Source organism: Bacillus rossius, chromosome 8 (genome assembly GCF_032445375.1).
Source record: "Bacillus rossius redtenbacheri isolate Brsri chromosome 8, Brsri_v3, whole genome shotgun sequence".
In the NCBI taxonomy this organism is placed as follows: domain Eukaryota; kingdom Metazoa; phylum Arthropoda; class Insecta; order Phasmatodea; family Bacillidae; genus Bacillus; species Bacillus rossius.
The window spans coordinates 1,331,569-1,357,815 of record NC_086336.1 but is presented as its reverse complement, the minus strand read 5'-3'; the positions used below and the strand labels follow the sequence as shown (position 1 = coordinate 1,357,815).

The 26,247-nt window shown below is 36.4% G+C and overlaps 1 protein-coding gene across 1 annotated transcript in view; it reads left to right on the top strand.

Moving 5' to 3' along the window:
* The window catches only part of LOC134535244 (zinc finger protein 665-like), a 193,887-nt gene that overhangs the window by 123,241 nt on the left and 44,399 nt on the right, over positions 1-26,247 (top strand). The window contains exon 11 of the mRNA XM_063374315.1: positions 5,440-5,697. Coding sequence (XP_063230385.1) covers positions 5,440-5,697 — 258 coding nt within the window. The remainder of the gene's footprint in view (positions 1-5,439; positions 5,698-26,247) is intronic.

The window sequence follows — 26,247 nt, the reverse complement described above, 5'->3', positions numbered from 1 at the left end:
CACTGTCGCCAGTAAGTTATTTTTTCACGCCTCAAATAAGTGGTAAAACGTAGCGCGTAGGTGCACGCCTGCACAGCAGTGGACTAGAACTTTCGCTGGGCACTGCCTCGCCAGCCAATCAGAACGAACCTTGAGGTTGTGTGATATATCTTTACAGACTTTCAGAAAAAAATTCTAGTAGCATATTATTTATATATATTTTTTTCAATTGAGCGACGAGGTAAGTCTCCAGGTCTACAGTAAATGTGTGGCAAATCATCGGGACATTTATATGTGATCTGCATTTTTTTAGGAGTAATAAAATCACAAAAGACTACCAAAAAAACACTTTTAGTTTTACTGTAACTAAATACCTACTTTTATCCTAAGGGAATAATTTATCCTCGATGTTGGCAACAAAACGAACTTAAAAGCAAAACTTCAAAATCATCATATGTAAATTTCTCAAGTGATTAAAGTGTCGTTGTTACTATTCTGGGTTGCTTAGCAAGGCCACCCGGGAATGTAACAGGATTACTAAATAATAAGACGAAGATGGAAAATGTTAAGTTAACTACAGCCCAGGCTCATAGATCATCCCAACATAACACATCATCAGAAGATTATCCCCCAGTCTGGACTCATCAGATGAGTGCAGTGAATCTAGCGCAGATGGCGTACTTGATGTTCAAGAGCCAAGCAATGATGACTGGCGACCAGAATCCTTTGCTCTCATCTCATTCCAGGGAGAGAGACGAACAGACACTAAGTACAGATATGTATGCATCATACAAAAGGTAGAAGGACCTGAACTACAGGCGATAGGAATGAAGTATACTGATTGTCCCAAAAAAAAAATTTTTAGCAAAAGAGTATGTCTTATACATCAATTTGTGACAAGTTCAAGGTATAATGCAGAAAGGAGATAGGATGAAGTACATTTTCAGTGCTCCCGTTGATGTGCCTGAAATATGAAGGGCCAGTGTAAGATGTTTCTATATTTTTGTGCTAAGTTATCAGTTGTGCCAAATGTACTTTCTTTTTAGTATTCATATAAAATAACCTATATGTTTCTTTAATTGAAATGTGAACAACTAATATATATCTAGATTTTTGTGCTGAGTTATTAGATGTACTTAAAATTCTTTCTTTTTTTTAAATTTAATATTACTTGCATTTTGTTATAACTGTTGTCCTAAATAATTTAATTAAATTTACCTCTTTAATATATATTGTTTAGGTGAAAAAAAAAATTTCAAAAGGTTGAAGACGATCCTACAATAATTTTATTAGTGTTGTACAAACAACTATTTATTTTGTTTGAATACGTGATTGTTATGTAGTGTTTTCTGAAGTCATTGTAATGTTACAAATTTATATTTTGGTAACTGTGGAGATGAACTTCGGGGATGTATATTTGTGTGTGTGTATATGTATATATGCTAAAGTGTTATTTTCCATAATTATTAAGCATAAATTGTCATGAAATAAAAATTATGTTTATAATGAATGATTGATCATAATTACTTTCCTAAACAATATGTTGCATAGGTACAATAGGCATATTTACTTTTTCCTTTTGATGGAATTTTATTATTCATATATATAAATATGAATAATAATGCTGTTATATTTTCCAATATATGTAATATCCAATGTAAATATGCAAGAGTTGGTATACTGTAATCATGTTCATGTTAGTTGTGCATGACAGCAGTATGTAAAATCAATATTGAATGTAGATGATTTGTTTATATTACCAACATAATATATCTTGTAACATTGCCGGTTACTGGCCTTTCCCCATTATTCTAGATGTTTTGAGAGGTAATGTTTTTTTCTGCAGTAAATAATATATCAGCTGGTTATGCTGACTTAGTTTTGTATTTGCATTTTATTGACATTAATATTTTGATAATGGTCTGATATTTAATTATTTTTATTCAGAAAAACCATTTGAACCATGTTATTACTCATTTTCACAAGGTTCACGGAACAGCGTGTAGAAGCTGTAACCGAGGAGTGGCGTCGGATGATCAAGGAATCTACAGCTGCTGCAAATCGGAAGAGTAATGCCGGCGACCACTCAAAATACAAGCCACCTACCTTCAATGTTGAGTCTTCGTGGACGGAGTGTAGACGATAGTTTGAGGTAGCTGCAGAAGTAAATGGTTGGAGTGAGAAAGAGAAAGCCACAACACTCACGGACTTGCGAGGACTCCCGCTAGAGCTGCTGCAGACCATACCACTTCCAGACCAGAAGGACTGTGCTGCATTAGGAGTTAGAGGCTGACACTAGGAGGCTCGTGAACCTGGCCTTCCCAGAGGCTCCTGCAGAGTTCCGACAGCAGCTTGCTGCCGGTGCAAGGACACTTCGCCTGGTCCGCCATGCTCTTGTTCACGCCCTGGAAATTGAAGGTGCCTACATTGCTTCGAGAAACATGAGCATCAGGGCGAGGCAAACTGTGATAGTACCTTACCAGCTTCACTACTAATGAAGAAATTATCCTCTGGGCATTAAGAAAGCTGCTGAATTGTTCACAGCTTCGGAGACCATGTGGCCTATTCTTGATGCTGTCGGAATGATTTCCAACTAGCGGAATGATACGCTACTTTCATTCCTATGGACAGCTAATTGTCTGTTCTTGAAACTGCCTTAGCAGCTTTCGGAATCAATATGATCGGGTTAGGTAAAAGTTTCTATGGAAGTGTGGTAATGTTGCTTTTAGTGTTGACGTCACTGTTAGAAGGCCAATCACAATGAGGAAAGGAGCATTTCTCATGAAAGTGTGTTAGTTTTTCATTATGATTATCTCTTTTCTCTAGTTTATGGATGTGGAAGATATGTGTATAAATACGTACATAAGTAATAATTAAAATTGAGTTGTAAATTTACGCCCTAGAAACGGAAAATTCTGTGACTTATATGGAAAAAAAAATGTTTTAATCAGGGAAAAATATTTTTTAAAGCAATTGTCAACTTCATTTCTTGTGGGTAAAAGTGATACAATAACATTTATTCATTGGTTGGGCTTTATTTAGTAATTTGTCAATAAATCATGCTTACACTCATGGAGAATCAAAAATAGTGCCACAAAACAATGTTTTAAACATATATACTTTTCTTTGGGGGGGGGGGGGGGGGTGTTTTGGATCGGCGTACGTTAGACCTTGGGCGCCACCACGTGGACCCGGCTACCGACTCTGTCCCAAGGCCGTGACGTGACCCGTGTGGAGCTAGGCTCGACTTCCCCCCGCTCTCAGCGGCGGGCACGCAATGTTGCCGGCGATCACAACTGCTTGTGGGGTCTTGAGGTGCCCCACACACCTCCGTCTCTGTACTGGAAAGCCAGTGATCGCGAATTGAGTGCAACGAGTCGGGTGAATATTAAGTGTTATTGCTGCAGACACGTACTCTGACAATGCGTACAAAAAACAGCAAGTAGTCCAGCTTGCTGACCAGGACACCGCGTGGACTGGCCCCGAAAGTGCAAGCTCACCGAATAATACAAAATGCTCCAGGGAGCTTTAATTAGTTAAGTTACACAGTCTGCCGCCGGGGTAGGCCTTGAAGGTTAATAAAAAAGGTTTAAAATAATTACGACGGCGGATGATAACGGATCAGTTGAGAGCAATAAGTCGACGTGGTGCTGAGATGCGTCCTACCCCGCACTGCGAACACAAGAGACTGGGCCGGGCCATGGGTGTCATAACCGCAGGAAGTGCTGAATTTACCATTAGTAGATTGATATAACAGAACAATTAAACATAACATATTTAAACCCTTTAAAGATTACATGTTAATTTAGACTTAAGTATTACGTATTACAGTTATTTAATTATTAACTAAATTATATAAAAACACAAGTCTCCACTGCTCAAGTTATGGTGGGCGTCAAAAGGGTTCGCGCAGAGTGACCGAACATAGGGGTTCGTCAGAGGCGTGAGGCACATCGGGCTTAGAGAGGGTGTAGCCCTGGTCAACGCCAGACTTGCAATTCAGAAACTTATACGCATATAAATAGTGTCAAACTCGTATTAATCATGGACACAGAAAATTTCCACGGATGGCCGTTACCATTGTAGTACATTAAATAAATCTATTCTCGACGATTTAAACAATATTATTTTATAACCATGCTACAAAATGGTGTGGGTTACATATTAGAGTCAACTAACTGATCTTTAACAGATACATAAGATAAAATGGCCGTCCAGTGAGGTAGCAGATAATTCATCATGGCAACCCAAGATGTTATGTAAAGATAATACAAACACAAAACAAATATACATAATGAATGTATTTTAAAAGCATTAAAAAAATCCTAACATATTAATACTAAAAATGGTAATTAACAATTCAAAGCTAATAATCATAGTTTTTCAACTCCCTGCAACAATTTTTCATTACAAAGTAAACTATGTAAAAGTACCTATCACAAAACACAACAAATACGTATCAAATTTTTACTCAGCAAAATTTTACATAATTTTTTATGTACGTACAGTAGGTAAATGATAATTAATAAAAAATTGTAAATATAACTTTCATCACCTAATATTTAAGAAACTGGTATTGCCAATCAAAGAGACAAATGTAATATTCTTAAACTTTAAATTGTAGTTCAATTATAAGCTATTTCTTGTCACGATCACACAAATTTTAAAGGTTGGAATGCCACTCATGTTGCACTAGGTGTACACAGTTCGGTCCAGCACATTCCTTGTTGAATTTGCGGGCCGACCTCGCTACCCCATTAGCCCCACTCCCCTCTTTCTCTGAGCTTTTTAATTGGTTCCTCAGTCCATCTGAAGGATTCTACGGGCTCGCAGAGGCTGCTGCGGAGAGTGACTTAACTAGGACGCCATTGTTCTGAGTGCTTCGGGCGTCAAGTCGACCCTGGTGACGCGAGATGTCAAAGGGGGTTGCGGGATGTAAAAATGGCGACACCAGTCTCCTGGGAAGTGAAGTGAAGAGGGCGACAAGCAACAGGCTTCGTGTGCGGAGACTAGTGCATTGGGACTGTGTCGTGTGCAACAGTGCAAGGCAATGTGTTGGTTGAGAGTTGCAAGGTGAGCCTCCAGCATTAGGAACAGCCAATGTCGAGCCGAGCTCCAGTGGGGAGAGTCAACTGGGGACTAAATGGAAGATTGATAATTTTTGACAGACATTGTAACTGTTGTTTTTTAATTAATAGTGTATATAGTGGTTAATGAATAAAACTTTATTGAATTATTGGGCTATTCTTTTCAAACCTGTTTGCCTAGTCATAACAACACAATTATGCAAGTTCTTTTTACCTAAGCATTTTCTTTCTCAAAGTAAACTTTTTTAAATTCTTTAGTTTCAGATTAAGTCGCTGCTGTCATTCTCTTGAATAATTTGAAATATGATGTGAAAGCTGACCAGTAAATGTGTACATGATGCAGGCTGGAGCGTGAGGTGTTGCCTGTGTGCAGGTGAACGTGGAAGACATCAACCAACTGCTAGCCTACCACGAGGTGTTCGGTAAACTGCAGAGCGAGATGGCCGGCCAGGCGGGCGGTAGCACAGCTGGCAAGCCTTGCGCGGAGCCTGGCAGCAGCACTGCTCCCCTTTCCCTGCCCTCCACCCCAGGCAACCACATCTGCGACATCTGTGGCAAGATGTATCCGTACCGCTACCAGCTTATCGTGCATCGTCGCTACCACACCGAGCGCAAACCCTTCACCTGCCAGGTACAGTGCAGCTTCATGTTGGACAACTGCATGTTTAGTGGCAGTGGCTGTCGCCCCAACACCCATGGTCCTCAGTGTCTTGTAATGAGTGTGAGTGAACACTCCTGGCTCCTCAGTAAGTGATAGAGAAGAAATAAAACGACACCAAATTAGTGTATAGAGTATTCTGCCATAGAACGAATAGGACGAAGATGGTCTCTTTCAGCTTCTATGGCTCCTTAAGGAACCGGCTAGAAAGCTGGCTTTATGATGTGCAGTGCTAGCTGTGTGGAGGTTGTCGTATAGGAACTGATGGAACCAATATTGTCTCTTAGTTCTTTCTAATATTCTGACTGTCTTATATGTATGCATTACATATACAGGGTCAAACCTCTAACAGGTGTTCAGTCGCCGGGTAGAAATGTTTAACAATTCCGTAGAATGAACACAAGATATAACTTTAAAATTGATAAATCAATTGTTTTTTCCCCATTTTCTTATTTGGTGCCTTTCTATGTTTTTTTCTCTCAAGGTAAAATAGAATTGGTAACTATTGAATGAAAAAATATATTGTGCCTAATTGATCCAAAATAACTTTTACACTGATATTAAAACTATTCTGTTTGGCAATAGAATATTTAAAATTTAAGTTATTTAGATCTAAATACAGGACAACTTATCACATCCGGACCTTTGATATCCGGACCCTTTTATATCCAGACAAATCTCCAAACTAAATTTTCAATATTGGTTAATAAAATTTGTGTGCAATATAGTATGCCATCTAGATAGGAGGGAAGATAAAAGGAATAATTGCAGTTGATGTTTCCATACATTGACTATTTAGTCAATAAAAACTAGATAACAGATAAATAGCTTCTATTCTTTAGCTCATACAGATTAATACTAATTCCTTAAAGACCATTTTTCTTTAATGTTGATCTTAGCGACAATATTGTTTTCTTTACAAACATTTGCTAAACTATCCTACTTGAACAAAATGTGACGACTAATCACAGTAGCCTTTACAAATCCATATCCATTCATAATTATGAAGCTACACATTAAATTATGCTTTTTTTTCTTCTAAAACTTAAACATAATAAATACTTACGGTTATCTTAAGTACACAATCTGAGATAGTTAAATCATCAAAATATTAGTTACTTTACTGAAATTATTTAATTGGGCATTATTGCCAGATTGAAACAATTCTTCTCATTGGTAGATGTAAATATCAAAGAGTTCATAGCAAAAATAACATTCTTATAAAAATATGTATGAAAAAAAGAGAACAAAATACTTTACTCAATGAAACACTACTGCCGTCGTCCGGGTTCTCGTGTTCGAGACCGGGCTGGTTTTTAATAAAAGTGTGTCTGGGAGGGCGCCAGGCTAGCTCTGTGTCTAACCAAAAGTTGGGTCGTTGGGTGCGAATGCCCCTGCGTGGCCCGCTAGGACCGTCGGCGGTGGTTGCGGTTGGAGGGATCCCTGGCTATTAACACGTTACAGGCCCTGTGCAGCATAACACGCTGATTCCTGGCTGATTCACACAATAACACACACGGATTCGTTTTGTACTGTCGGTGACACGTTGCGCACGGAGTGTGCGGAGTGGACGTTTAATTGGTTCGAACAGTTACAATTGCAGTTTACATTTACACGATGTACATTGAATTACTCTACGAAATTACATTAAATTAACACTGGGCGCTCTGATGCGCCGTCACTAATTTTAAACCCTCACGCCAGTCGAGGTTAAGGGGGGAGGTCGATTGGAGGCGGCCAATCCCGAAAATTGCAAAAGCGGCGGTACCCGGGTCCACCTGTGTGGACCGCGGCTCGCAGTTGAATTAGTTACAAGTCCTATGCGTCATTGTTGCCGGTGCCTGTGCACTCGACGATCATCAAAAAGTCATTGGTGGCGGGAGTCGGCCCGTGCCGTGTGCTGAACTGCCCCGCGTAATGCTTCGTGCGGGGAGTTTATATTCAAGCGGCTGGGTTAGGCCCTACATCGTAAAAAGGACCGGGTACGTACGGGGAGTTTAAGCAACGAAAAAGATATGAATTAATGACTATAGTTACCAGTAGTGAATTTCAGTGGAGACAAAGGATGATGACTCCCCGTGGGACGCACGTCCGCCCCGGTCCGCGAGTCGCTCGGTACTGGCGTTTGCCCTTGGCGCGAGGGGAGGCCTCAGCGTTCTCTCGCGCCAAAGTTTCTTAAGTTCCGTTATTCGGAAATTATTTAATTAACAAGAGATTGAAAGTGGCTCTAAATTCGTACATTAAATAATAAAGATTAACCTAATTTGCAGATACTCTCAAAGAATTTGATTTAACAAGTTTACATAAATTAAATTTAAATAATACGAGTCACATCAGAGACTGTTCGTCACTTGTTGATTGCTCCAGTGGCGAGTTATACACAAAAAACGGGGAGGTTATAATTACGTTACACAAAACTCTAATTAATTTAGGCTGAAGGCCGCAAGGGAGACACTCACAAATGTATTCACGTAATTTCACACGTGAGTGACCCGGGCACTCCTACGTCGCAGTTTCCTTAGGTGGGGTTTTTAATAAAAAGTGGTGTTACTATTAAATTGTATCTGATTTCTAATGAACTGGGGTCGAAGTGGCTGATTAATTAAGACATGGCCCTTGATTCTACCTGGTCCGCAAGGGCTCGGGTGGGCCATGGCTAGGGGTGCGTTCCGTTAGCGGGGTCGAATACTAGCGGTTGCAGGTCGGGCTTTGGGGTGGCCTTCGGTCGGACGACGTCACTACATGGCCATAGCAATATTAATAAATAAGTTCCAGATATACTCGTTACTATGAAGGTGCAGGTTAACCCTTCATATTATGTCTGTTTTCAAGGCCCCAGCAGAAAAGTCTGGTGAGTCATTCTGGCTGTTTAGGCTCTGGTATATGAACTGATTGGTCCAAGATTATGTTTTTTAGTTCTTACATCTTCTATTCAAGGCACTTGAAAGAAAGGCTGGCTCTTTGGTGTGCAGTACTGGCTGTGCGTAGGTTCTGGTATAGAAACAGATAGAACTAAAATGGTGTCTTTCAGTTTGAATATTTCCTCAAGGTAGGTAGTGGGAATAAATGCTGGCTCTCTTGGTGTGCGGTACTGCTGTGCTATAGGAACTGATGGGACTTATATGGTGAATTTTATTTCTAATGTTTGTGTTAAGGCTGCGGCAAGGAAGGGTTGCATGCTAGATCTAGCGTGTTGGCTGTACTAACTGTTGACACGATTTTACAGAATCTATATTTATTGTGGCTGGCCTAATAAACTGTTAACACGTTTTTTTAATTATTTGAAAAAATCTTGACTATTGTCCAATATCTCTTTAAAAACTATGATAGCCTACGTGGACTTGTTCCTAGAGCGAAGGCTAACGTTGGTAAACTTCTCAATTGTTTGGTTACCAAATTTACAAAGTAAATATTCGGGCGTTCCGAAATGAATCTTGTTTTTCCAAGGTTTTACTAGAGGTGGGTTGGGACAGCAATTTTCGGTATCAGTCCCAACCTGATACTGATACAGTAATGTACCTAGGTACAAGTCTCTGATACTTCTGTATCAGACGGTCCCAGGAGGCAACAAAGCTCCGCGTACGCAGACCGTGCGACCAGAAGGAGAATCTGATACATTATTTATCACGCCCGGTAATTCTCTACCTCTGATACTCTCATGACCGCCTGATACAACCAGTATCAATCAGTTCAACATTTACTGCAGTTCGTCCTGGCCGTGTATCACCATGTTGCGGGCTGTCATGCTTTGTAGTTAGTATCATTATAGTGAAATAAGGAATTGATAAGTGCACGAAAAAGACTTCATTTGTGTGGAATTTTTTCACGGAAAATAATGAGTTTGCTAATTGTAATTTGTGTAAACAAAAACTGAGTTATAAATCATTGACTAATCTGAAGAAACATTTGAAACGTAAACATTGATATAGTATGCTCACTAATATACCTATCTGTTTTTTATTTTTTATTTTTGATAAAATCGTGCATTTTTAATGTATAAAAACACTAGTTACTAATTGTTTTCGAAAAAAGAAAGTCCATATGTTGATTACATCTGTTATTAGTGTCAACTGAGAATTTATTTGCATTTTCATAGCTGTTAGGTGCACAAATATAAATATTATATCTTGTATTAATGTACTTTTTAATATTAAATTTTCATTAGTTTTATTATTGAACGAGACGGTGCACGCACTGCGCACTGAGCGTACTTTGAAGTAGGAGAATAAACAAAACGACTTGTAACGAGGGCTGCCACTCTGATATTCATGAAAAACCTAGATAACCTACAAAAAAACCCAGACACATGGGTAAAAAACCCAGATGCGTCTAAAATGCTATCGTTGAAAATGTTTGCGTACTAATTCAAAAATATAAACATAACTGGTTTTAATATAAAACAATTAATTACCTTACAAGACTGAAAACGGTTAAATACAACCAATACAAGAAAATTACACTGCAGCAAAATGGCTGTATAAGTAATTCTTGGACCAGTACATATCATAAAAAAACCTACAAATATATACATGACAAAACAAACACCATCACTGCATCCTTTAAACCGGTAATTGTTTTTATAAAACTGCATCATGTACGTTAGTCTTTATTCAGAGTCTGATTCTACAAGATTGGTTTGAAGGTTAATTGTTGCATTGGTTTTGTGTTCTGCAAGCCTCTTTGAAGAATGTGTCTAATTTAATATTCGACTTAGCTTCTTGAAAACTAGTTTTGTGTTTATATGTATTTTTGTGTGTGAAACACATAGACTTGTTTGCATTTATCAAACAGATATTGCAACAGATACAGTAGCTACTACCTTTATTATTGTTTTAGGTATAAAAATAATTAAAATTATAAAAAACCTAGAATTGTTGGAATTCATTATTTAAAAACCCAGAAACCCAAACACCATTGGAAAAACCCAGATCTGGGTGGAAAAACCCATGAGTGGCAGCCCTGCTTGTAACAATATCGCTTTGCGCCTCTCCTTCAAGGCTTCAACGCCTTCCCCTGCGCTTCCTCCCCTACATTCTTTCCCTTCTTTATCCCTTATTCGTCGTTCCTGCTCCCTCCCCTTTCACAAGCTCCGCCCAAGTGACCGTCATCTGCGATCGGGTACTGTATTCATTGGCCGTGGTGTTGTTCCAGCTGAATTCTGAACTGATACTAAAGTCTCTGATACTTTTCAAGTGTACTCGTTTGCCGTTCCTGATACAGGCGCGTATCAGTGCCAAAGTATCATGTTGATACTTTTCGACCCACCTCTAGGTTTTACCTTCGGAACTTTACAATGTAATGATACCAACTTGACTTCTCTTTTTAATATTTTTATTGTCTGCCGTGTTTACAATATTACAATTAGAACAGTTGTTTAATTACGAGTAACTGGTAAATATGTGTGCATATATCTCAAGCTTCCCGTATTTTGTTTTATTTATAAGGCGTTAAGACTGTTTTTTATTCGTTACAAAATGGCGGTGAATCAGTTGATGTCGAGAAGCCGATTATTGTAATGTGTGCGACAGAATCGCTACTTCATGTAAATGTACGGTGTTTTTTTACTGAGTTAATGTACGTTATCACTACTATTTGGCCTAATCAACCGTGATTGAGAATTAAAATAGTTTTTAAGTTCACGGTATCCGCGTACTCCGAATCTTAGGTCTAGACTAGTAATGAAAAATATTTAAAAAGCATGTTGCACAGGAGTAAAACTTATTTTACTATTCTAGTTTTGTAGTTTGATAACGAACGTGTTTTATTTTCGTGATTTAATCGTAACTAAAACATTTCTCTAGTCTGTAAGTCACTGTTGACTTCACTACTATTTCCAGCGTGGCTTCGCAACAGTAAGTAGAGCTACAAAGGGCAATCAGCATATAAGCTACATGGTGATTTGGGACTATGCTTCCACCGAGTCACTTCGTGATGGTTTTGTGGCCTCACTTAGTCCTACATTGTTGTAGCGCAATTGAATGCTAGGTTATGTGACGTTGCTATGGTGGAACATTGCGGGTTCATTTCCCATATTACGTTTTCAGAATGGGAAAATAAAAAAAAAAACAAGTATTTTTAAGCACAACGGGCGAAACATTAAAAGTGAGAAAGTTAGGTATTAAAATGGTTGTTACAAAATATTGCAGAATGTAATAATTTTTTATCATTATTTACTTTGTTAAAACTTAAAAACTAAATTTAAACCACAAACATGTACCACAGGATAATTTATTATATATCATGCCATCAGGATAAAATTTACCAATTCTGGTTAGTACATAAAACGTGAACACCCACTAATGCTGGAAGCATGTACATCTTTTTTGCTGTGAGCAAAAATGGAAACGTTCGTGATCATCCAGAACATTCAACAAAACATGAAATCTGCAAGGTACCCATTCTAATGAGGAATTAGATTAACAACTCCAGAAACACCCCTAGAAACATCAGTTATGTTTACATCAGAAGATACAGTTATAGACTTACAAAACTGGCAGATACTCTAATTGAGTATAAATTTCTTCTTCTAGCTAATGAATGCTTACATTTAGCAATCAAGGTAAATATGTAGAGTAGCGGTATATGCGAAAAAAAATGCTAAATATCCGAAAATACTTTTATTCTATGCTCTTTCACTTCCTCTTTTCAAATCAACCGGCGGAGATAAGAAATTCCAAATACTTTAGGAGATATTTAATTTTTTATTTTGAACATGTAGAGTAGCGGTATTTGCGGGGAAAAAAATTCTAAAAATCTGAAATTACTTTTATTGTATGCTCTTTCACTTCCTCTTTTCATTAAAACCGGCGGAGATAAGAAATTCCAAATACTTTAGGAGATATCAAATTTTTTAATTTTGCAATACAACACCTGTACAACCATTCGACCGACGCAATTTTTGTTATTTTGCCGTGTGTTCGTGAATGCGTAATAAATAAAATGGTCGATTAGGTCAGGTCAGTTACATTATTAATACTTTCAAACTAAGCGGACATAAAAAATAATGTGAATTAATTTTAATGGCTGTTTAGTTTTAAAATATTTATAATGTAACTGACCTGACCAAACAAACCGGGACAAAGGATGAACAGTATGAACTAAAATGGTTGATTAGGTCAGGTCAGTTACATTATGAATACTTTCAAACTAAGCGTACATTAAAAATAATATGATTTGATTTCAATGGTTCTTTAGATTTAAAGTATTTATAATGTAACTGACCTGACCTAACAAACCCGGACAAATGATGAACATTAACAACTCACGTAAAAATTTTTTGTTACTTATTACTTGCGCAACAATATCCAAATAAAAAATAAGACTTTAAAATTATAAACGTTAAAAACCCACCTAAGTTGGAGGCGGGTACATTTCCTTTGCCATTAGAAGGAAATGATGTAGTCGTTCACCTACGTCGCGATACCTCCGACGGAACATTAATAAATAAATAAATAAATAATCACGTATTGGTTCATTTGAATACTGGCCAATCACGGAACTGTCACGTGACAAAATTGTCCAATAAGAAACATAATAGATACTCGTAAACCAGAAACAATGGTGATCGCCGCATGAACACAGGTATTGTGATGAAAATTAAAAAATTTGATATCTCCTAAAGTATTTGGAATTTCTTATCTACGCCGGTTGATTTGAAAAGAGGAAGTGAAAGAGCATAGAATAGGCCTAAAAGTATTTTTGGATTTTTAGCATTTTTTTTTTCATATACCGCTACTCTACGTATTTACCACAATCAACATGCTAAATAATACATGAATAACAAATATAAACCGACAATTCTTGCCTTCATCCCAAAATTTTCTGTAGTTTTTGCCACTTTATTGATCGAAATACATTTTAAAGCACAAACAACACAAATCTGCAATAGTTAAAAATGTTTTACAATATTGATTTAATTCAAATTATTTACAGTTTCAGTCACATACACATTGGTAAAACAATGTATAGAATTATTCCCCTTATTAATAAATTACTAAATGACCACGCTTGACACAACTACTACCAAAACAAAAACACTGCGTTAACTTGACACTAATGAAATTTATTCGTTGTATTTTCTGACACATGCATGGCTGGTGTTTCTGTGTGTATCGTGAAGCAAAATGTTTTTCGGTATGGTGAGCAAACCACCATTGCATTTGGCACTGCATGGCATTCCCGTTTCGTTAAAGTTTCTAGATGATCACAAACATTTCCATTTTTACACGCTTTATATTAGCTTCACCTGTATGTTTGTTTTTTGTATGTTTGTAACCGATTCCTTTGGGTGCAATTTTGACCCACTTTAAACGGCCAGATTTCATTCAAACTTTGTAGATTTATCGAGGACCGATGACAATAAGATTATTCCATTATTCAATTTGCAAAATAAGATTTTTGTCAGTTTATATAATTTCAGGCTTTGTTTATATCGTGCCAAAGACAAACAAAGAAAAGAGTTTGCACATTGTAAAGAAAACCATTTCGCTCATGTGCGAACTCTTTTCTTTCAGTTTGTCTTTGGCGCGATATAAACAAAGCCTACTAAATATTGTGACATTTAATTAAATGAAAAGTGAGAGTGGGTTATGATTATTTGCCCACAGCACATTCGACATAGCTGAGTTTTCACAGTTTTAAGATTTTTTTGTTATATGGAATACCCAGATGTTATACATTTGATGGTTGATGGCATTATCCCGTTTATATTGATCCTTTTGTACATTATGCTTGCTGTGTTAATGTAATATGTCGAAAATCCTGTGCTTTTACTTGATCCTGGTGGCATGATATTGTTGAAAAATTGGTAGTGGGAAACAGCCTTGAAGTCTGCAGAAATTATGTGTTTTATCCAGTTGAAAACAAGTAAATATTAATGCAAAATTGCTATATTTGCATTTTAGTAATTTTCTTTTCATTGGTTTTCTAATTCTTAGTTGAATTTTACCCCACGGTTTCCCTCAACTTCATGGCCTTGCTTACTTGCGAGTTTCTCAGAATCCAGTAAGAATTAGACAACTCTATTTTCAGGGAAAACAGAACATCTGTAGTGCTTCTGAATATATTTTCTTTCCCCAAGAAAATTTTTCTAATATAGGTAATACCTCTGTCAAGATACACAGTAAATAGTGTGACTAGTTTGGCTTGAGACCACTAGGTGCGCGCATGCGCGAGTGTATGTTTGAAGCTATAGAATAAAACAGTCGAATTTGTGACTTCAAAACGTAATGTGGTTTGTGTCGTTCCTGACTAATATATTAACTATCAGGTTATGGGCCCAGATTTAATGTTGTAGAAACTAAGTAAGTGTTAATGTTTACGCTACACAGTGTCTGGAAATTAAAAGTGAATGATGTGCGGAAAGTTACAAGAAAAAAAAAGTGTGTAATTGATAAGTGTTTTGATAAATGGCGACGGTTCCTTCTACACTTTATCCGCAATTAACGGACACCAATTTTAAGAACTGGAAGTTCCGAGTTTTGTCTCTGCTCGATGAAAAAGACGTGAGATGGGTTGTGGATGGAGAAGTATTTTACAGGAAATGATATTGAGATGGCAAAAACAGCAGATAAAAAAGCCAAGAATCATAAACTGTGTAACAGATTGTCACATAGACTGTTAAGGATGCGGACAAGTTGTTTGCCTTAAATAATATTTTTGACAGGAAGAGTACTATTTCAATGCTATTAGTAAGAAAGAGATTGCTAACATTGAAGTGTAATACATCTCTGCAGGAGCATTTTAACAAATTTGTTAATTTGATTCGTGATTTAGAGGGGATGGTATCTACACTTAAGCAAGACGACAAAGTGTCATCTGTTACTGACACTTCCCGAACATTATGAAAATGTTATCACGGTGCTGGAAACTATGGATATAGACTTAACATTAGATTACGTTAAGTCAAGAATTCTTGATGTAGAATTATAGCTTGTCCATCTACAGCAAGATGATACGAGTAAGGAATCTTTATTCGTTGCATTGAAACAACTCCGAAAATGTTTTGGGTGTGGAGATACTCGTCATTTGATTGCAGACTGCCCCAAAGTGGAATATCACCCCAACACTAGAGATGGTTTTCACGATCAAGTAAATACAAGTTACAGAGGCTGAAATCAGAGGTACAGTTATTGTGGAGGCAACGGACGTGGCTCGAGCTACGTTTGTTCTGACGAGACGGAAATTTCATTTGTGGCCACAACAGACAGAAGTAATTCAGTACTTCAGATAGGATGGAGAAACATGTAATATGCCTGTGTGCTTTATCTCAGATTACCTGAACTATGATGTTCTCTTTGTGTATGAGGTTCAAAGAAGATTGAGCTTACTAATTCATGAATAATTCCTTAACATTAATCAAGTGGAGTATATCACAGATGGTAGTGCAGCATAATACAAGAATTTTAAAATTTTGGTCAACCTCTGCTATCACTTGGAATATTTTAATTTGAAAGCTTCTTGGACCTTTCATGCAACAAGTCATGGTAAAACAGCCAGTGATCGTGTTGGAGGATGTGTTAAAAGGACAGTATCTAGAGTGAGCTTGCAAAATTCATTTAAGGATTAGATTTTGACAACTGAGCGGATGTTTCAATTTTGCAATGAATACTTTACTAAAATTGAGTTTCAGCTGATCAAAGAAGACAAGAGTTCACACAGTGGAATCAAAGCTTAACATGCATTTCTCAGAGTTTACAACTGTGCCTGGAACAAGGTCCTTGCACTATTTCCTCTCACTAACACTATAATAGCAGCTAAGCGAATTAGCTATGATGAGAATTTTTTATTAAGAGTTTGGCTGAAAAAACAGAGAGCCTCAAAATTAGAAACAATTTGTATGTGTGTTCAGTTTATGATGGTAAGTTTTATATTTGATTAGTGCTTGAAAAAAGAAGATGAAGATGTAATGATGAAGTTTATGCATCCTCACTGGCTAGCTTAATTATTTTACTGGCCAGAACATCATAATTATGGCCAGGAAGATTCATGCTGGGTGCCATTAGTCAACATTCTTTGCACTGTTGATTTTCAGAACTTGAGACTCAGGTTGGAATGGTACATTATAAACTGACATCCATGAGTGAGAGAAAAATTACATCAAAATGCCCAAAATTGAATCAGCTTCTTCATAGATTAAGTAGACCTACCTACTTCAGGTTTGTACATCAAGTGACACCGATATTGTAAAAAAAATGCAATTTTCATGAGCACAGCTTGCAGGCCTAACTTTGACTACTGTAACTCTGTAATTATATTTATATAAACTTATGTACTTTAAGTATTTATAATTAACAAAAATTGTATCCACCAAAACATTTCTTTAGGTGGGGTAAGGGTGAGAAGATAAATATCCACAAATTTTATTTCACCATTTTGTAGCATATTTTGTTCTCTTTATAATGGTACCAAGCCCCAGACTGTAAAGATTAATATAAAAAAAGTTATAATACGATTACTGAAGTTGATGTTTATAATTTTTGGCGACTCATTTTTTTCTACTTCTAACGTAAATTGCACGTACTTCTGGGCATTTAATTACATTTTACGAGTGATATTTGAATTCTACTTAAAATTCTTAATAAGTTTGGTGAATTTCAGGATTCTATAATAACTATTATTACAGACATAAGTTGAAGCAAGAAGTGTCACTCGACTTTGGTTGCGGATTAAAAAAAATTTCCCCAAACAGAGAGAACCTTTGAAGGGCTTTAAATTCCAAACTAGAGCCAATATTCAAAAAATGAAAAATACGGTTTCTTATATTTGTCTGAAGATACCATGTACCAAATTTCATCCAAATCTGAGATAGTGGGGTGGGCAATGTGTATCTTGGCTGGATGATCTGGCATGTAATAACCCTCTTTTCTGTAGTTTATTTTGCATTTGTTTGGAAATTAACACAAACTAAAATATTAGTTTTTATTATGGTTCTTCAAAATGGTTGTTTCTCTGTTAAAAATATTTGTCTACCTGAGTGAAGTTGGGACTTTTCTTTTATTTTGGTTCGCATCGCATAGTTACACTGTTTTTATTCCAGAACAAGTATTATCTTTGAAAATCATAAATTGCAGAATTTCTCACCATGGCCACTCTCAAAAAAAATGGAGGGGGGATTTTTTTGCATACAGTGAGTACGTTCAGCCTCAATGTAGGCTACTTGTAATTCCACACATAGACATATATTTAGAGATGCAAGTTCTTTCAGATAGGAGATGGACAAAAAGTGTCAATTAACCTTTAGAAAGGTAAAATAATATGATCTTATATATTTGAATAAACTATTAAAGTATAATCGTAGTAATGTGACTAATATTTTGGTACAATGAAATGATTTGGCAATCTAGCAAAGCTTAAACACGTTAGGAGGTAGTAAGAGTGGTTCTAAGGTACATGGCATAAAAAACAGAACTTAATAAAATACATTTAAAAAACTTACACATCAAGGGCTTTGTAAACCCCATGATTCTTAATCAGAATGCATATGTTGTAAATCACAAGTTTAAATTGCTGGTACGAATCATCACACCATCATATATACATAAAGCAACATTAAGAAAAGAGTACGTTATTGATCAGACTATTTTATGATCAGATTATGTTACGTGCGGTCAAGGTCTCGGCCAAAATAGAAATTACAATGCTGAGTAGTCATCAAACATAAAAATATGAGCAGAAATATATAGTCGTGCCAATGTTTCACATGCTGGTTTACATAACAACACAGCCTGCCTCTGCTAAGGAGTAACATAAGTCGCAAAATACCCATGGTGATGTCCTTTGAGGGAGGATTTCATTTTTGAGAATAGGAAGAAGTCTGCTGGTGCCAAGTCAGGAGTGTAAGGGTTGGAATGGCCTTCAACACGTTGCAGCAGGTCTTCACAAGCAGCAGACACTCGCCTCTGCTTTTGGTAGTCCATCGAGTCCGTGCCTGTGCGCTACGAGAATGCTGTGACATGCAGTCACATCCGGAAAAAAATTATTTCAGATACTTTTTATACAAACCCTGTAATTATGACAGTCAGGTACACAGGGCTACGATAAAGTCATGGCTCATCAAACAAGAACAATGCCAATGTTTTTCCTGAGCAAGTTATAGTAGTACATAATTTTATGCAAATCGTTCAAATTCCCTGTGTTAAAAAGAGGCACTTTTTTAACAGAATCACTTCCCTGCACTATATAAGGCCTATTTTTGTTAAGCAATTTAATTTTTAAAGAATCATGATGTAGTACCTTTATTATGCAACATGCACGTCTAAATGCATAAACATAGTTTTAACTTACTAGGAATTGTGATTTCACAAGGTGGACTACGAATTTTGATTCCACAAGGTGGAACTACGTGCTTCAACATAGGTCTGTAGCTGAAAAACAAACTAGTAACATGTTCTGCTTTGTTTTAATGGTTTATTTATAATTATATTGAAGAAAAAATACACTTTCATATTCAGCAGTACACAGCATAATTAATAATTATTCCATTGACAGAAATAATACAATAAATTAATAAACAACATTAATATAATTTTACAAATGGGAGAGGCCAGACCGTGATGTTAGGTTCGGAGCTGGCTGGCGGCCCGCACGGCCACTGACGTGAGGCATACCACGCGTGCCTGGCCCGATTACCCCCCTCCTCTTCTGTCACTGGGCAGACTGGGGAATGCCGCAGCGAGTAGACGCTGCTTTTCTCGGCACTTGGGCTCGGGTCGGTGCAGGATGACGCGACTGTCGCTTCTGGAAAGGGCGTCTCGCACTATTTAACCCGCGACGCCGGTCTCCACAGGAGTTCCGAGCGGATCCAAGCGAAGGGAAGTGCGACGGCTTGCGGCGAGGGGTACGGCCCAGTGAGGAGTGCTGTCTGTAAGCACTTGAGACACTAAGTAACTGGGGGGGGAAAAACGTTTCTAATGGCTAGAAATTGGTGATTAGGCATTTATGAGTAGGATTATTTATTATTACTGTAAATATTGGTAATCAATAAAACTGTGTAATAAAAACTTGATTGGGCTATCCCTATACGAACCCAGTAGTTTTCCCCCACATTAATAAATCGTAACAATACTCTTCTTGACCAGTGCTGTACAGGTGCAACACTAGATAGTAGTTTTTAATTATGGGCGAGAGAAGTGCTTAATATACTTATAATTTAAAGTTTCAAACAAACATACATTGACCATATTCTCTGGTTCATACACTTTAAAATAAAGTTGTACTCAAGAACAATTAACTTTCTGTGAACACAAATTAACACGTAATTACACAGATGCAAATATAATATTAACACAAATTAAAGGCCTTCACTTGAAATATTACATGTACAAGACTTTTTCTGAAAACTTAAATAAGGCTGTGCAATATTATTTTACAGATCATCTGCACTTTACTAAATAAATCAGCTGTCATATATTTATAAATAACAATGAAGTTAGTGACAGAATGATTAGTATTTAAAATTCATACAAAATATTTCAGTGTAAACAATTTACAAATTTAAATTCTCCTATTAGTTTCTCGCAACCTTGGAAAATTATTTATAACTTATGTCTATAAATTTGTGATTTCAAAAATTGTAACATGAAATCTGAGAAAACGATTATATGTATATTTTCCTTGGTATAACTGCCATAGCTTACACCTGCTCGCAATAATGCATTTAAATGAAAATACATTTGCCCTCTATTACGGCGCCACGGTTGCGGGGCTGCGCAGATAAGTCCTCACAGCGATGTGCTCGCTCGTCGCTGCAGCACACCGGGCGCCTGCCTCGGCTGCCGACTCGTTCCACGAACTTGGGGGTGGGGACACAGTCTCCAACCAGTCCGTGTGAACTGCCTCGTGCATGACATTCGTGTTCGGTACAGCAGTGGTAGCAACTCTTCAGATAGTACTGGTTTGTTCATCACTTGTACTATGTCAATCCTGTGGTTAAAAGAAGACTTAAATATTTCAGCTGCCCGCATCTTTCGCCTGCCGACCTTATTTACACAACTGCCTAACTGCCTTACGTTTCAATGTGGAATTGCACTTGTTTCTTTGGCTTGCTTGCTACCAAGTTCCCGAACTATAGTCATACTGCACATGTCCATTGTAGACGTAACTTGTAAAACTCTGCATTCGCATTACTCGTTATCCATTAACTCGTTCCAGGTTCTGGACGCGTCCTCGGCAGAGATGGGCTAAGCCCTTGTAAAATAAAAATTGGTGTCTTACCAAACGCCAATGTCAATGTCCAGCTGAGTCTTCGACAGTAGGATACCAGATTTCAGTGTTTACCAAACACAGTTTATTTCCTTGTTTTCACTAGTTGTGTGTAAAATACTGTTACTAAGTATTCCCTGGTTATTACTACCCATAGGATCTGGATCAGCCACAGCAGGTCATGTCGGTAGCACACTCTTGCCCGCCGAGGGTCCATTTCCCAGCAGCCCTGGATAATCAGCTGTGCGCGAGGCTGACACTAGTGTTTCTGCTTCCACTCGTCTCCACATCTGCAGTGCCTCCAACTATAACCCTATTGTAGGTTGCGGGCCGGCCTTGCAAATAAACCAACTGACTTGAAAATAGTTTAGATTAAAATTTAACATAAATAAATTATGAAAGTAACACCAGTTAATCAAAAGAAAATACTGAAACATTAAATTTAACAAAAATCTTTACACCAAAACAACTTCAAAAAGGTGAGGTACCAGATATTTCAATAATGGAATTAATTTGAACAATGTGAACTTCAAATGACCTACCAGAGGTTTTTTCACTATGTAACACAATAGACCTTTGCACACAAATACACTTAGGTCCATTATTTTCAATGCCAAATGATTGTTCGTCCTACTCTGAAAAGGTAAGGACAATCCATTAGATTGCAGGTGTGGGATGATTTGAGTCGGGGATATTATATGTGGTTGCACAGTACCATATTATGCTTGTATAATTGCATTAATCATTACATAATAATCTTCCTTAACTGCCCGAATAATTCTATATAAAATACTTAATGTGCTATTAATTGTAATCCAGCTTTGTAACAAAGTACTCTACCTGCATTTGGTCTGATCCTTTCAAATATCCAACTCTTTATCACATTTGGTTATTATTGGATACGTGTGGTCACCAAAAAATTTAGGTAAAGTTTGCTCAAAAGGTGTTCACCTCATCAACAGTAAGCACTGAACTTCTAATATTACCACTAGCACCACATTTGATTTTGTTTAACTTGCAGCTTTTTTTAAGACATTCTCATCCTGAAACTTCTCAAATATATTTCAATTTTTTGTTTTCAACATTTACTTCGAAAGTGTCTTTAACTTTCTGGATTCTCCTCTCATTTATATAAATGCTCCTGGAATTTTTATTTACTTAAGGATGAATTTCGTTTTACTCATTTTGATAGTTTGCAATTTCAACCTGTAACTGCATGTAATTTTCTTGTTGATTAGTGATTTTCCCTTCTTTTTTTTTCAGTACATCTTTGACAAATTCAGTGTTTTCTTTTAAAAGGAACATTTTCCTTTTTACATGATTCAAACCCTGTTTGTACCTCTTTAAATTAACATTCACAGTCATCTACTCTTTGTTTACATCTGTAAAACTGCTTATTTATGCTTGCTTTGAACTATTCTAATTTTGTGTTCTGCCTTGTTTACCAATTGTTGTGTTTGAGATACTGCTCCTTTTTTCTAACATATTGTTTCTTAGGTTATAGTGTTTATGTGATATTTCCACCATTGTTTTCGTGAAGTTTTGTTTCCTGATTCCTAAGAGTTTTGTGACATGTCGTGCCTCATTGCCAGCAGCTTTTTAACTCTAAATTTTTGCATCACCTGATTCAACTTCCCCATAACCTCGATATGAGCCAAATCTGGAGGATGTTGCTTAATTCCTGTCTCTCCTGGTGACATGAAGAATCTCTAATTTCCATTCTTTAACATTCATATTGAGTTGATTTTCAAGTTTACTAAACACTTGATAAAACTCTGAAAATCTTCACCATTACTACCTCTGCTACTGCTGTTGTTATCTGAAGAAATCTGCTGTATAATTTACACAAAATGCATCCACATGTAATCCTCTTACCAATGTTACAAATTTATTCTAATTTACGTCTTTCTTGTTGCGTTAAGGTGCATCTGCCTCCTTAGTCCTAGTGGGAAGCATTGAGGGCAATTCCACGTTCCTGACATTCTCACATTCGTAGAGAAGCCACCTCGAACTCTCGTGGTGGACAGTATTACAAATGCTTCTGTACTAATTTCACGGCAGTTATTTTCCAAAAAAAACTAGCACATAGCGATTATTTCTTGGTCTTAGAGCATATGTAAACCGAGCCCTGTAGCTAGGCAGCCAAATTAACAGTCTTGACCTTGGGCTAGCTCTATATGGGCCGACAGTTACATTCATAAACAGATAAAGAAAGTTTTACTGGGCTTTGAAAAAATCTTAAAATTAATAAATAATACCTCTTGAAGTTTAGACTGTATGAGATTATGATTTCTTGGTATAAATAAAATAATTCACAAATATAGTTTTATGGTATTTTCCTTTGTCAAACACTGAAAATGTTCACCATTTTACAATGCAGTAACAACTACATGATGGAAAAAAACTTCTCTCCCTCTAACTTTGGCACTATATTTATTTAATGTTTGAACCTTAAATCCCTTGGTCGCGTACCTATTCACGGTACAAATGGTAGAGAGACCATTGTCTTCTGGTGTGACCAACGAGTTATAAAAAAAATAAGCTACACCTGGTCCTACCTGTGGTCAAATATTCTAAATAATAATAGTCCGAAAAAAATGTTCTCTAGCATGCCCAGACCACAGATGGAAATTCTTCTTCAACTACAGTCAACAGTTTAAAATTGGCGAGCGCCATTCGACATGACCCACTCTCACAGTTGCCAAGTAACGACTAAGCAATGGCGACTGGACCTACTAATCCACCACTTTGCCGACTGGAAGGGGTTGGATTATTAATCCAATCACATGTGACAATATTTTATCATAGTGAAAACTGACCATGATTCTTTGCAATTCTGTCCACAAAACCATTACGTGGTTTACTTTCTCTTGCATATGCACATTTATCTCTCTAACCCTTATGTAAGTGACAAAATAATGGCATTAGTTCAAATCTGAGATAAAATTGTTTAAAAAGTGGGTAAGAGCCTGGGTTGTTATAACAACAAAAAACTGATAGAACATTAGCAGACTGACAAGGTGAGAACTTTGACAAAGGACCTTACTGCATTGCATATATCCATGGAGAGTTGTATCTTGAGATTTGAGTAAACAAAAAATATGGGGATTAGGAAGGCCGGTAACTGGATATTCCCGCTAGCTACTTAGCTGTTGGCAGGGTAGTGAAGGGTTTGGGCACTTCATTTATGGACTTTGTCACAAAACATGTCTCCCTTCCTCTTCTACTACGGAAATGTGGCATGTTTTACTAGAAATTCTGTTTTGCTACGAATTATCTAAAGAAAATTCTAGCTATACCCAATTGATATACATTTACTAAATATAAGATTTCAAAGAACCAGCAATAATTTTTATGTTATCTGCAATTTGGAGTTGAACTGTTTTTTCTGGACTTTGTTGAGCATGTTTGATTCATCTGCTGCTTAAGGCTAGAGTCCCTTGCTTTATGTTGTTTGTATCATTTTCTTTTGATTGCTATTGCTGCTATTATTATTATTTTGTTAACAGACATTATATTACATTATTTTCGAGCAGAATAGTTTCACACGTGTGATGATAATGAACACTTACTTGACATTTTACTGTTATGAGACCAGGCCTAAAATACAAAACATACCTACTATGGGCTAATTATTTTAATTTTTGTATTGCATTTTTTAACAGAATATTTGGTAAGCCTCATAAATAACATAATATAAATCATATTGTATTTCCTCCCTATATTGGAAGTGTGGTGAATGATTACTATTATAAATTAACTATCCCACATAGAAATTTAAAAAAAAAAAAAAAATTATTCTTCACAAAACAATTAGGCACCAATGTGAGATAACTATATATTTACCTGTGAGTCTAATATGTATCTGAGATTGAGATTGAAATTAATGCTTACTGACTCAAGAATTATGATAAAACCATGTATTCTGTTAAATGTACTTACATGTATGTAATACTGACAATTACAATGATTATAAAAAAAGGCTAACAGATTTTTACTATTATTTCAATGACTACCTAATGAAGGTTTTAGACATTAGCATTACCATTTCAATTTCAACTCAGCATTTAAACATTTCCAACCAGGTAAACTATTGAGTAACATACAAAAGAGAAAATCATGTAAATGGTATTTACTATTAATAGAAAATTATTAAGTGCAAATAAAAAAAATAGCTAAGCTCAATGCAGCATAAGGTACTCTTTATCCATAACACGGTACACTATTATAGGTGTGAGAATTATTATAGAACCAAATCTTGTAGTTTTGTGCTAAGATAATATATAACAAATGAAGTTAGGAAATATGTCATCTGCAGTAATATTGGAAATAGGTAGGATAAGTTATAATTGGAATGCTACTACGAATTGAGCAATCATAACACTTTTACACAATTCCTTTACAATAATTTTACATACCGTTTGGAGCTGGGAACATACTTCTATCAAGCACATAAAAGGATATTTTTGTAGCATTTTTAATTCTACACCATTCAATTATCATTGAACAATATCTACGATGCTAGCAGATCATTATTCTCGGGTTACTATCTAAGAAGCGATGATTCGTCGAAGTTTATATTTGCTGCTCAGTTGACACATGAATGTGTAATCTGTAGCTGTAGATAGTTCTTGCAAAGCAGTTACACAACATAGAGATTGTAGCTGCAGAAAGACCTTGTAGAGCAGCAACACAATGTAGAGATGATACCTGCAAAAATTCTTTGTAATACAGTTGCACAACATATAGATTGTTACTGTAGAAAGTCTTTGTAGAACCATTATCCTCGATGACAACAATTTAAACCCATGTTCTACACCTTTTCTTTTTTTTTCCATGTATATAACTACAAATATTGCATAGAGCAGGATGATTTAAAATATATTGATCAAAACTTTACCAAAATGATGTGTTACTCTATGAACTGGCCTAAACAATAAATACAGTAGAACCCTGTTATAATGTTCCTGCATATAATGTTTTCCTGCTTATAATGTCATATTTTTAAAGTCCCAATATTTCCCCCATAAGGACAATGTATTTATTTCCTGCATATAATGTTCATAAATAGTGTATTTTCCTGCTTATAATGTTTGCTTTATAACATTCAATAAATGGGGAAAAAATGTTTTAAAACCAAATTATTCCAACAGTTACGATAAAAAGTTTCCTGTATGTATGTTTATGTTTACAATCACTACCATACAATACATGAAGCTTGTTAAAATACAATTTTATGCAATATACTGCTGAAGGTACACAATGTTCATAGTTACGTGTCAGTTGGCACCCTTAGTCAACTCTTCTCTTCCTTGCCATTCC